The 13,290-nt window shown below is 47.8% G+C and overlaps 1 protein-coding gene across 1 annotated transcript; it reads left to right on the top strand.

Moving 5' to 3' along the window:
- Window positions 1-1,377: 1,377 nt before the first annotated feature.
- LOC308248289 (spermatogenesis-associated protein 31A1-like) lies at window positions 1,378-5,313 on the top strand (the record flags this gene model as incomplete). Its single annotated transcript, XM_080668281.1, has 1 exon — window positions 1,378-5,313. One exon carries the CDS (start codon window positions 1,378-1,380, stop codon window positions 5,311-5,313), a length of 3,936 nt encoding a protein of 1,311 aa, XP_080524407.1.
- Window positions 5,314-13,290: the final 7,977 nt, after the last annotated feature.

A 13,290-nucleotide genomic window follows, 5' to 3' on the forward strand; every position in this document is an offset into this window, starting at 1 on the left:
CAGTGGCCTGAGGGAGCTCCTGGGGGCCGCTGAGCAGGGGCTGGAGTGGGCTGTGGCCTCAGGAAGCAGAGTCCTATCTGAGGGAGCTCCAGGCGGGCCTGCAGGTCTGAGGATGTGTGTGTTTCTTGAGCCGAGAAACAGAGATCAAAGAATTCAATGGTGCATCTCCCATAGAAAATTCTTTTTTGCATTCTTCAAAGAAGAAAACAAAATATTTTACCCACTTTAAAACTAAGTAAAAGGCTAGCTTTAAATCAACATGGTTTTATTTCTATCATAAATACTCACTGAACCATGAATTTCTCAATACTTTTGGAGAAGAAACAATAAAGCTAAGACTCCACAGAATACTTTAGCATTAAAGAAACTCTGATACTAAAAAATAGTAATAAGTAAAAGGGGAAGAACCAGAGAGCTTGTTGGGTAACTGTAGAAAGTCACATTGTTCACGAACCCTGAGTGTCTGCCGCTTGTCTAGAGAGGATAGTGACATGGGGTCCCAACCCCTCGTTTTTCTTGTCTCAGCGTTCAGTGAAGCTGAGGAGGAGCAGCAGGAGCAGGAGCAGGAGGAAAAGTGGAGCTTTGAAAGGTGAGCTTCTGCCCTCACTCAGCCCTGCCTGAGACTTTGCCTCCATCTGCACTGTCCCTGAGGCCAGGCAGGTCCCCGAGGATGCCAGCGGCAGAGCTGTCTCTCAGGAAGCAGAGCCCTTGGGCAGCTCCTGGAAGGAGGCAGAAGGCAGATGCTTCCCAGATCCCGCGCTGGGAACGAAGCCTCGGGGCCTGGAAGTGGGTGCTTCCCTAGCAGGGGGTCCCAGGAGGGGCAATGGGCTGTTGTGGACCAGTAGTGCCAGACTGGAAGATGGGACCCCAGGTCCAGCTGTGGGCGTGCAGTTTACCTTTGCTCAGACTCCTCCCAGGTGCCCCTGGATGTGGAAACACTTTGTAAATGTCAAAGCACTACCTGTCCTGAGCCTTGCCATCGCTGTCAGGGGTCATGTGGCCTTGACCCTGATGCTTGGGCTCCTGAGTCAGCTCTCCAGGGTGTCACTCTTAAAGGGCCATGGCACTCAGCCTCCTGTAAGACCCTCTGGCCCTGCTCCACCATGTGACCCCCTGGCCCTGCTCCACCATGTGACCCAGTCTCCTGATTTCCAGCCTGCAGAGAGTGCCTGCAAGAACTGGAAAAGGCTCGGGGCCTAATTAATCTTCTTGGAAGGTAAAGAATCTTTCCCTTCTCTCCAGGGTCCTCTTCCCTCCCGAACCTATGATGTCACCTTAGGCCTCCTGGCACTGACCTGGGAGGGGCCATGGGACAGGGTATGGCTATGGCCCAGGGGTGAGGGACAGCAGGAGCACTGGGAAGTCAGTGTCAGGACCATGAAGGACCATGGAGGTGCCCATCCCACCTGGCCTGCCCGCCTGCTCCTGGCTGCAGCCTGTGCCTCCATCTCCTGCAGCCACCTGGAGAGGCCCCCTGAACAGGGTGGCTTTCGTCAGCACTCCTGTCAAGACCCCTCTGGTGAGGTCAGCAAAGCAGTGCCTGCTGGAGCCAACAGGCCCTGTGGGAAGCCTGTGGAAGATGCTGCTCCCACCATGTCCCCCTCGGCTTCTCTGGCTCCTGTGACTGAGTGCCCGTTACCTCTGGCCTCCACCTTGTCACCAGGACCGACCACCTCCTCAGTCTCCCTTCATTCCCACTCATCCTTGAGTGCCTCTCGGCCACCAGAGCCTTTCCTTCCCCTGGACGACCTTTCACCCCAGCCACTTGCACTTTCCCATCCCCCCTCGTTTCCCCCTGATTCAGGGGCCTACCCTCCACCTCCCACAGCCTCCTCTGCCTCACCACCACCAGCCTCCACTCTGACTCTTCCCCAGTGTGACTCAGTGGCACTGACACTGGGCCCCATCTCACAGAGCTCATGTCCACACACACCTCGGTCAGCTTCTCCCACCCCAGCCATCTCAGGCCTTGGCCACTCAAGCTGTCCCATTTCAGCCCTGTCATGGTGGCAGGCAGCTGCCAAAGCCTCATGCCTCTCAGCCTCATCACAGTGGGAGTCCCGGCCAGAGCACCTGTCCCACCACCCAGCAAAAGCACCTGTCCCACCACCCACCACCCGGCAAGAGCACCTGTCCCACCACCCACCAGAAGCCTCGTTCCAGGAAGACCCCCCAGACAGACAGGCAGAGGCTGGTAGCCTCTCCTTGCTCAGCTCTGATGAGCAGAACCTGCTGGAGATACACATCGCAAAGAGAATCAACATAACAATTTTGAAAGAAAATGAAAAATATTCATTATATCCAAAACAAATGAACCCAAACTACCACCTGCACTCTTTGGGGAATACGTGGAAATCACTGGGTGCTGAGCAGGACACCACAACCCCCCAACCCTTCTGGAGCACAAAGGACAAACAAGAACAACTGCATAGCCCTCTGCAGCTCTATAGCCAGCTTTTTTGGGGTCTCCCCTGGCTGCACAGCGAATCCCTGGAGGCTACTGCATGGACATCTAAGTGCTCTTCTACACTACGGCCTCCACCTTTCTTATTCAATGGCATCTCAAATGCCTGCCCAGTTCAACTGCAGGCTACAATACCTCCACTGCTTTCCCATTCCCAGCCCATGTCTCACTTGGAGTTCCCATCTCCACCCTTGCTTCCAACCATGCTTCAATTACAGCCCCCACCTCTGGCTCAGGTCCAGACCCGATCCTCCCTACCAACCCTACCACCTTCTTCTCCACCTCAGATTAGAAGCTGTGGAATATCATGCCCGACAGCCCAGAATAAGCCACAATTTTTAATCCCAATTGAGATTCAACATCCAGAAAGGCCCTTGTTGCAGAAGCAAGTAGAAAGTGGGTGGGATTTATCCTCTGTAGTTAAAAGATCTCAGGAAGTCTTCAGTGTCTTCACTTCCAACCTTCCCAAGGACAGCATCCTTCCTGAGAATTTTCCAGTCACTTCTGAGCCCCAGAAGCAACTGGAGCCACATCTGCAAAACTGGCATATGCAACACAGCTGGGAGCTGTCCCCCAAGATCCAAGAACCTCCCAAACTAGGGCAACATCAGAGCGAATTACCAGGGACATGTCAAGCAAAGGACAAGCATGAGCCCTCACAGCCCTCTTTAATCACAGGTGAAAACAGCAACCACACACAGAACGTGGGGCTCCAGCTAAGCCATGATACAGGGAAGGTCCCAAAAGGTCTCTCCAGGGGTTCAGAAAGCTCCTTAGTGACGTTTCAGAGGGTAGACTCTGAGGAGTCAGAAAGTGACGTGATGCTTTTGAGAAGGGACTCCAGAAGTGATTTACTGAGGAACTTAGACAAAAATCTAGAAAACACGCTAAAAGGCCACTTGGGCAGCAAGTTGGGACAGATGAGCAAGAGCCTGATGAGTGTGCATGGACCCTGGCTTGCTGTCAACCACTCTTCTGCCAAGGCTGACACTCACATGGAAACCAAAAATCTGGGAATTTTAAAGGATTGGGAACCCTGCATGAATGCCTCTCACGGGGTCTTCTTTCTCGATACTGACATTCAAAAGGTGCTAGAAGCACATATTACAAAGTTTTGCGTGAAGCACCGGTGGTGCCTGCCCCTCAAGGTCCTCAAGCCCATGAGCCTCATTAAGTTGAAAAGGGCTCAAGCCTCACCCATTCTGCAGTTCCCCTTTCCTCCCTCATCCACCTGTGTATCTGGGGCCTACTCGATAGTCAAGTTTGTTGAGTTACCGGGAAAACCTCCTCAGGCCTGTCCGGGAGAGAAAGTGAAAACAGAAGACTCAGTTCCCACCCTGGCAAGGTCTCTCCTTGCCCCCTCACATGTGTGTGAGGAAATGCAGAGTGCTCTGGGAGGGACCCCACCTGGTGTTGACCATGGTCCTTCAAAGGCCTCTCTGACTAGACAGGTGGAGTGGGCCGAGAGGGGCAGCTTAGATCTCAGTCCAAGTTCAGCAATGGCCAGGAATGAGCCAAGAGGGAAGAGTAGGAGTGGGGCCTCACAAGACCCCTACAATGGGGTAGCAATGCTAGAGATGAACTTAGGATCCCAATCTTTGAGGGCCAAAGAGGTCAAGGAGACAATGGAGGCCAGTGTGTCCCCTGCTCTTCAGCCAGTGTTGGGAACCAATGTACAGACAACATCCCAAAACATCAATGCACATTTGAGGAGTGTAAAATCTCCAGGGACCAGTAAAAGCTGTCTATTCCCTAGAATGTCTGTTCTCCAAGATCCAGGAGAACCATGCCTTAAAAATGAGGTCGCTAGTGAATTTAAGTCCAAAGTGAAGGTACCGTCAAAGAACCAACCCCAAGACTGTCCCACACACATGCCCCTTGCTGCAGACAAGTTGGCTTCTCAGGCGCACCATCGCCACTCCCAGAGAGTGCCCCCTGGAGTCAGGCTAGCTTCCCATGTGTTATGTGGCCTTAAGACACCCCAAAGGAGCAGCCAAGGGAAGCAGGAACCCAGGATCTCAAATGTTCAAGACTCTTGGAAGAATGAGAGACAAGTGATCGCCCCTACCTACAAGAGAGAGAATTGTAGGAGGCCCAACCCAAGAGAGCAGGCAGAAGGGCCTGAGAAATTGGGGACTTCTTATACCATTAGAATGACCCCCTCTGCCAAGGCTAGGGGCACAGTAGACTCTGTTGGGAGGAAATACCCCCAGCTGGGGCCAGAGAAGAAACAGGGCCCTCCAGAAAGTTTCTTCAGACAAAGAATGAGGCTCTTTTTTCAGGGGATTTTCCCCAATAAAAAACTCAAAGGTCAGGATGCTCTGCTAGACTACAAGCTCAATTCAGCCACTGCCCAGAGCCAAGGACCAGTCAAAGGCATATCAATTATGAACCCCAAGATCCCTGAGGCTCAGACACTCATAACAACTGTAGGACAGATTCTAGAGGAGAAAATTGCCATTCACCAGGGATTTCGTACCGCAGCGCTAAATGAGCACAACCAGGAACCCCAAACCCCAGTGTGTGGGTATTTTTGCTACCGCAGGCTTCCTTTCTACCCCGAGAAAGGGAGAGTGATGAGTCATACAGCCTGCAGTCACCAGGCCAACTCCAATCAGAGTTGTTCCACTAGGGAAGGGCAAGTCAGACAGACAGAGTCCTTGAAAAGCATCGAATTCAATTATGAGCCCTTGGGCCTGAGTCGCCTCACATTCCTGGCCTCCAAGACATCTTTGTCTTCAGTCAGATCCTGCCAGCATGGGCCAAAGGGGCCAGGTGCCCTAGGCCACCATCAACACTGCCCGAGGCACTGTCTTTTTCGGGTGGGTGTCTTGTCTGGTCGACCATAAACATGACTCCATGAAAAAAATCAGCCCATTTCTCAACACATTCAAAATATTTAATTTTCCTCAATATATGTTTGTTTCCTCCTAAGAGCTGGTGCAGTGGCTTCTGTCTGTGGTGGGCTCGGTGTGCGCTTTGGCTTCTAGAAGGGAGGAACATAGAGGGAGACTGACTGTGGCATTGTAAGCTTATCTCAAGTTCTTTCATTGCACCGTGTGTTTTCACAATATGTCATTACACAGCAAAAACTCTAAAACAAGAGAAAATAAAGACCCACCCCAGGATCTGGTTCAACCCATCTTTCTCCTGCTTCCGCTCTACTTTGAACTTTATGCAGCTGTAGGGGACAGGTTTACAGGGACATCACAGGGCTGGACATTCCCACTCAGGCTCCAGAAAGTATCAGAGCAAAGTGGATGCAAGTTTGGGGGATGGGTATAGTGGTGTGGAGGTTGCTGGGCCCTGAGTTCAGAAGCAAGCTCTTGGGGGGAATTGATAACATCTGCCCTTAAGACTCCTTCTCTCCCTGATGAAGGCTGAGGTGGAGATGGCCCTGTGAACCCCTCTTAGCTTAGCCTGGATAAAATATAGCTCACCCTCCCCCACCCTGCCTTTCCCACACTTAGAGCCCAGTGAGGAAGGTACTCCTCACTTGGTGTGGATAGGTGGCAGCAACAGGGAGTCTGCTGAAGGCTGAGTTCACTCTGCCCCAGATGAGTGAATGGCCATGGCCACGGGTCACCTGCCTCCCTCTATGTAAATGCTAGGGAAGGAGTTCTGCTGGATGGAATGGAGTGTGACTGTGTGTGGTCCCTATCTGACAGTTTCGATGAACCTCAGGCAGAATGTGGGTAAAGAATGGAAAAGGTTGGATCCAAGGAAGAAGGCAAAGTGGCACAGAGTGTTCATAAATGTGCAGTGACCGAGGAGCCCTGAGGTCCCACCGCCATCTACCAGCCTGGGGGTGGGGGGAAGGGCTGCACCCCAGGTCTTCACCTGCTCCAGCTCCCAGACCACAGACCTAAAGAAGCCACCTCTAGGGCCCAATTCGTAAAAGTAAAACGGAGGGTTAACGTCCTTTCAATAGTTAATCAGCTCACACACCCTCACCTCCTGAATTCTAGAAAGGATGATTAACGACACGTGGAAAGCCAGGACGAGGGAATTCGGATGTCACTCCCAGGATGGTAACCTTCACAGAAACACATGAACCAAGCCTGTTCCGGGGGAGAGATGGGGACTCAGAAGGCTGAGACCAGCTGCCATCTCATAAGTCTTACCTGGCTCCAGTCTCGCTCACCCCAGAGCCAGGCAGAAGAGGCCATCAGACAGGACTTGGCAGACGGGAAGGTGGAAGTGACCTGCCGAGAATGGGGGCTGCAGCCCAGGAGGGGTCCCTTTGTGCTCTGCTCCTAGTTCAGCTGCCCCTTCCCGCCCCCAACCATACCTGAAGCAGGAAAAGAGCAATTTTTCTGGAGTGACTGTGAGGATGGGTGCAGCAGTGACAGCTCAGCCAGGACCTGTGGGAAGGGTGAGACCCAGGGCAGAGAGTGCCTTGCACCCTCAGGAGCTCAGGACCTTGAGCCTGGCTGCTGCTGGGTGCTCCCAGGAGCACAGAGAGGTGAGTTCTTAGAGTGGGGGAAGCTGGACGTGGACCCCACGTTCCTGTCAAGATTGCCACAGACTGGGATGCTGGAGAAATGAGAGAAAGGAAGGAGCAAGTCCCTCTGCCCATCTGCTGCTGCTCAGTCTTCCATAAGGTGCAGGAGGCCAACTATGGAGAGGCCCACACAGGGACCTCTGACACAAAGACATCTCCCAGCAGAGAGACAGAGAGACCTCTCCACAGAGACCTCTCTCACGGAGATGACATGCAGAGACACCTCCCCAAAGGCAACACAGAGACCTCAGAGACACCGCCCAACAGAGACCTCCCACAAGACGACTGGCAGACACTCTCCACAGAGACCTCTCAGAGATATCTCCCAAACAAACACCTCTCTCAGACACTTTCCACAGAGACCTCATACTAAAACCCCACACAAATGTCACAGAGACTTCCCAAAGATCCCTCCAACACAGACCTCACCCAGAGTCAATACACAGGGGCCACATGTGGCCTCAGAGATACGTCACAGAAAGACCTCACAGAGAGACTTCCTGTAGAGACAGGACACAGACTCCCACTGCCCCACAGAGACTTGGCACAGACCTCACATCCATGTGCCAGGATCCAAGGAAGAAGGCAAAGTGGCACAGAGTGTTCATAAATGTTGTCCTTCCTAGGGCATATGAACCCCTTAGCGAACTGGCAGCACCAAAGAGGTATTAGCTGTGCCCCCTTGAGGTCCTCGAGACACTGTTAGTCAGGGGTCCTCAAACTTTTTAAACAGGGGGCCAGTTCACTGTCCTTCAGACCGTTGGAGGGCCGGACTATAGTTTAAAAAAAAAAAAAACTATGAACAAATTCCTATGCACACTGCACTTACCTTATTTTGAAGTAAAAAAACAAAACGGGAACAAATACAATATTTAAAATGAAGAACAAGTAAAGTTAAATCAACAAAGTTACCAGTATTTCAATGGAAACTATGGGCCTGCTTTTGGCTAATGAGATGGTCAATGCCCGGCTCCATATTTGTCACTGCTAGTTGTAACAAGTGATGCAAGTGTGCATCAGTTAGTCTAGATCTGGTTGGAGATTTCAGATGTTTCATTCTGGAAAAAGTCTGTTCACAGACATAAGTGCTGCCAAAGATGGTTGCCATTTTGAGTGCATGGTTCCTGAGATTAGGATATGTCTCAGAGGGGAGAGATGCATAGAAATTAGGAAGGCTGCTTGACTTGAATGAGTCTTTCAGAGAGTCACAATTCTGCAGTTCAGCCAGTTCCATTTGGTAAATTGTATCCACATTTTCAATGTCAATAGAAAATGGGTTACGGAAAAGCTGTATGTCCTGTTCATGGAGATGAAGCTCTTTAAATCTAAATTGGAATTCCTTTTGCAACTTTTCCAGTGAATCCACACATGTTTTGTTTGGGAATGCAACCAATGGTTTTTCCGCTAACAGATTTTGAGTTGTGGGGAGATGGCAGAAATTTTCCTCCTTCACTTGTTTGATGAGGAGGCCTAATTTTACTTCAAATGCTTTCACATGTGATTGCATATCACAGATGAGCTTCCCTTTTCCTTGAAGTTGCACATTGAAACTGTTGAGTAGCTCTGTTACATCTGTCAGAAAGGCAAGGTGCCATTTCCATTCTGCATCATTGAGCTCTGGTACTTCTTTGTAAGCAGAAAAGCTGTAATCTGTGGAAGTAAGTCATAGAAATGTTTCAAAACTCTCCCTCGACTCAGCCAATGGACTTCTGTGTGGTACAGAACATCTTCATAGGCAACATTTAGCTCAGACAGAAATTCCTGAAATTGTCTGTGGATTAGTGCATTAGCTCTAATGAAGTTAACACAAGATACCACAATTTTCATAACAGAGTCCCACTTCAGTGATTTACTACACAGCACTTGTTGGTGGATGAGGCAGTGTATGGCTATTGGATGAGAATGGTTATGTTTGTTCATCTCTTGGTTAATGCGAGCAATTACTCCTTTCTTAGACCCCACCATGCTAGGAGCACCCTCAGTTGTCACACTGGCTAGTTTAGTCCAGTCCAGCTCCAAACCATTCAGTTTGGCAAACCTTTTCATAGATATCCTCTCCTGTAGTTGTTTCTTTGATGCTTTGCAGTGCAGCAAGCTCTTTTGTGACTTCGAAATAGTCATTCGTCCCACGAATAAAAATTAGAAGTTGTGCAGAATCACGAACATAATTACTTTCGTCGAGTGCCAAGGAAAAATAGGAAAGTTTTTTTGTGGAGTTTTGCAAATGCTGATGCAAATTGTCTCCCATTTCTTCAATCCTTCGTGTAATTGTAGGTCCTGAAAGACTCACTGTACTAAATAAATCGGCCTTCTCTGGACACATCTCTTTGGCAACAGAAAGAAGGCATTCTTTAACAAATTCTCCCTCCACGAATGGTCTGCCAGTGCACGCTATTAGCTTGGCAACTTGAAAACTTGCTCGCAGTGATGAAATATTTAGCTGCTTCTGCTTCACAAAAGTATTTTGCTGAGTTGTCAATGTATTTTTCAGTTTTAATATTTTATCTTTTCTCACTTCTCCGACCAAACAATCATATTTATCTTTATGTTGAGTTTGATAGTGTCGACGCAAATTGTATTCTTTGAACACAGACACTATATTCTGGCATATCAAACACACAGCTCTTTCCTTGTACTGCATGCAAAAGTAATCATAAGTCCACTGTTCTTTGAATATCCTACACTCCGAGTCAATTTTTCTCTTTCTTGATATCATTGTTTCCTACAAATTCCAAATTGCTATTAGTAAAATATCAATATATATATACAGCGCTACGAAAACAATATACCAGCAATAACTTTGCCCACACAGAGACATATAGACTGCACTGCCCATCAATGCAGTCTGATCAGTGCCCATCAATGCAGTCTGATCAGTGTCCATCAATGCAGCCTTGCCAGTCCACATCATTTCAGCCTCACCAGTGCCCATATTGGTGGAACTCCGCTTTTAACTCAGGCTCACACTGGTGCGGTGCGGGAACTGGCACAATTACAGAGCCGGTTCCTCCACCACCTTTCCAGTTCACACTACCCTGTGCGAACCGCACTGCGATCTGTGAACTCGCACAGGAATCTGATCGCATGGGTGAGAAGACCCATGCAATCAGATTCCACTGCAGGAAAAAAGAAGGCACATATGCCTTTTTTCTTCCGAATCTAATGCGAGTTCAGCCATACAAGCATATGGCTGAATTCGCACTGCTCAGAGATCGCAACAGTGTGAACAGGGGCTTACACAGCACACAACATACAACATCATACACCACTGAATAGCAATCAAAATATAAATGCACTTACTGTCAATTAAATTGGGTTTCCTACTCCTCGGCTGTCTGCAGAGCCGGATTAAGTTCCCATGGGGCCCTAGGCAGATTATCAGTTTAAGTTCCCATGGGGCCCTAGGCAGATTACACTGAGCACTGACCATTTGCATTAACACTGACCGCTGACCATTTGCGATAACACTGACCGCTGACAATTTGCATTAATACTGAGCGCTGACCATTTGCATTAACACTGAGCACTTACAATTATCATTACCACTGAGCACTGACAATTTGCATTAGCACTGAGCACTGACTATTTGTGTTATCACTGTGATGCAACCCCCCTAGAAACCAACCCCAACCAACTAACCAACTTTAAAAAAAAAAAAAAAGGCTCTCCTAACTTCAAAAAAAAAAAGGCACCCCCTATCTGCAAAAAAAAAAAAAAAGACCTCCTAACTTCAAAAAAAAAAAAATCCTAACTTGTTCTTACCTCGGTCCTCAGGCAGCAGCAGGCTCTGCACAGGCAAGCTCGTGACTCGTCTGATCACACCCGAGACTGAGAGGAAGAGTCGAGAGACAGAGAGAAGGAGGGGAATCGGAGAGTGCGGCGCACATTCCACACATGTGCACTGCGGGCCCGGGGACAAGTCGGCTGCTAAGCAGGACAGGCAGCGGCAGCAAAACCACTCGGCGGGCCGGATAAATGTCCTCGGCGGGCCGCATGTGGCCCGCAGGCCATAGTTGGAGGACCCCTGCTGTTAGTATTACACTAAGTGGGGGTGTCTGCTTGGGGGAATGTTTGGGAATTTTTGTTCTTTTGTAGTATCATCGCCTCTGAACACAAAATTACAAATTCCCTGTGTAGATTTGTAAAATTAATTGTTCCACAGGTTTTCATTAGTTGGAGAATTGCAAATTTTAAAAATAACTAAAACATTGTCAGTCTCCAATGGGAGAAAATATCTTTCATCCGGTTTCAGTTACTGTCCAGCCAGATGCTGTCACTGTCTCATTTTTACTTTGTTAGGGACAAGACCTGAACTTGATGTGACTTGTTTACTTTGGGATATCATAACAGTGCACAACAGATAGACTCTAGGAATGAAAGAAACCAGGAACAAGTCCTCTGGACTTCACACTCTCCTCCCAGGAGGCTAGCTTGCTAGCACAGCATCTGGCACATTAACAGCTCACACCAGCCCTGGCCGGTTTGCTCAGTGGACAGAGCATCAGCCTGCGGATTGGGGGCTCCCAGGTTTGATTCTGGTTGGGCCTTGGTTGCGGGCACGTGCCTTGGTTGCAGGTACATCCCCAGTGGGGAGTGTGCAGGAGGCAGCTGATCGATGTTTCTCTCTCATCAATGTTTATGACTCTCTATCCCTCTCCCTTCCTCTCTGTAAGGGATCAATGGAATATATATTTTTAAAAAAATTACCCGATGTTTATATTTCAAATCAAATTTTATAAGGTGAAAAAAAAGAAGAAGAAGAAGAAAAAAAGCTTGCACCAGATTTGTGGTGGTGGTTTTATCTTTTAACAAACTAATAGTCATGAGCATTTTTCACTAATAAGTCATATTCCTGGCAATATTCTTATATCATCTGGCAAAATTATACTTGTTGAGCATGTTATTCCTTAAAATGTAGCAATGCCCTCAAAAAATATTATTGCACATGTTCCAGGAAATTACAGTCCTGAAGTTCAGCTAACGTACTTAAAAGGATGACCTATTAGGATTTTATTTTCAAATAATTCTATGAAATGCATATTTTCTAAGATTGTGTAACAATTACAGAGATGAAAAGGACGCGTGCTTAAAACGATGTTGAAATGTTACAAAACATATCACTGAGGCCACGCTGAGACACCTGCAGCCTCATGCTGAGGAAGGGCTGCTTACCATCTGAACGGAAGGCAGTGTCATTCCATCAACCTTTGTATTGTAAGAAATAATAACAGGCCTCACATACGTACCCAGCACTTTCTAAAGGGTGCACTCAGAGGAGACTCCATATTTCTCACTGCTAACAGGCAGCCAGGTGCCCTTGCCTTGGTAAAATCTCTTTTTAATGACAGTTGTCAAGTGTGTGTCACTGGGTAAGTCTCTCAGAGGCTCCATCGGGAGGATGGCCTCGGGCCTTTCTCTAAGGGGAGCAGGGCTGACACCAGGGCTGTTTTGGCCTATTTATTTCAATGAAAAGTAATCCTGCTGTCAGTTCTCCATAATAACAAGTGTATAACTATCAATTTTTCTACTCCCTTAAGTCACTGAATCATAAAATGATGGACTATGGTCATGGTATCATCTAACATTCCACCGGATCTTTTTTACAGTGCAACATATGCTGGTTAAGTTTATTAATCAGAACAAAAATGGGATCAACTGAGGGAAAGTTCATAGAGGAAAATATCTTTTCCAAGTTGACTATCTTAATGGGGTTCAAATAAGTGATTATTCTTTCATCGTTTGAATTAAAGTTAAGAATAAAAGATATATAGAGACAAATGAGAATGACAATACAACATATTAAAACCTCTGGGATTCAGTGAAAGCAGTAACAAGAAGGAAGTTTATATCGTTACAGGCCTACCTCAGGAAACAAGAGAAATCCCAAGTAAACAACCTAACATGACATCTTAAAGAACTAGAAAAAGATAAAAAAAAACAACTCAAAGTCAGCAGAAAAAAGGAAATAATAAAAATTAGAGCAGAATTTGCCCTAACCGGTTTGGCTCAGTGGATAGAGCGTCAGCCTGCAGACTGAAAGGTCCCAGGTTCGATTCTGGTCAAGGGCATGTACTCTGGTTGCGGGCACATCCCCAGTGGAAGGTGTGCAGGAGGCAGCTGATTGATGTTTCTAACTCTCTATCCCTCTCCCTTCTTCTCTGTAAAAAATCAATAAAATATATTTTTAGAAAATTAGAGCAGAATTAAATAAAATAGAGAACTAAGAGGCTATACAAAAAAATCAATAAAACAAAGAGCTGGTTCTCTGAAAAAATTAATAAAATTGATAACCCCCTGACTAGACTCACTAAAGAAAAAAGGG

This window comes from Plecotus auritus (genome assembly GCF_963455305.1).
Source record: "Plecotus auritus genome assembly, chromosome: 5".
NCBI classification, from domain to species: Eukaryota; Metazoa; Chordata; class Mammalia; order Chiroptera; family Vespertilionidae; genus Plecotus; species Plecotus auritus.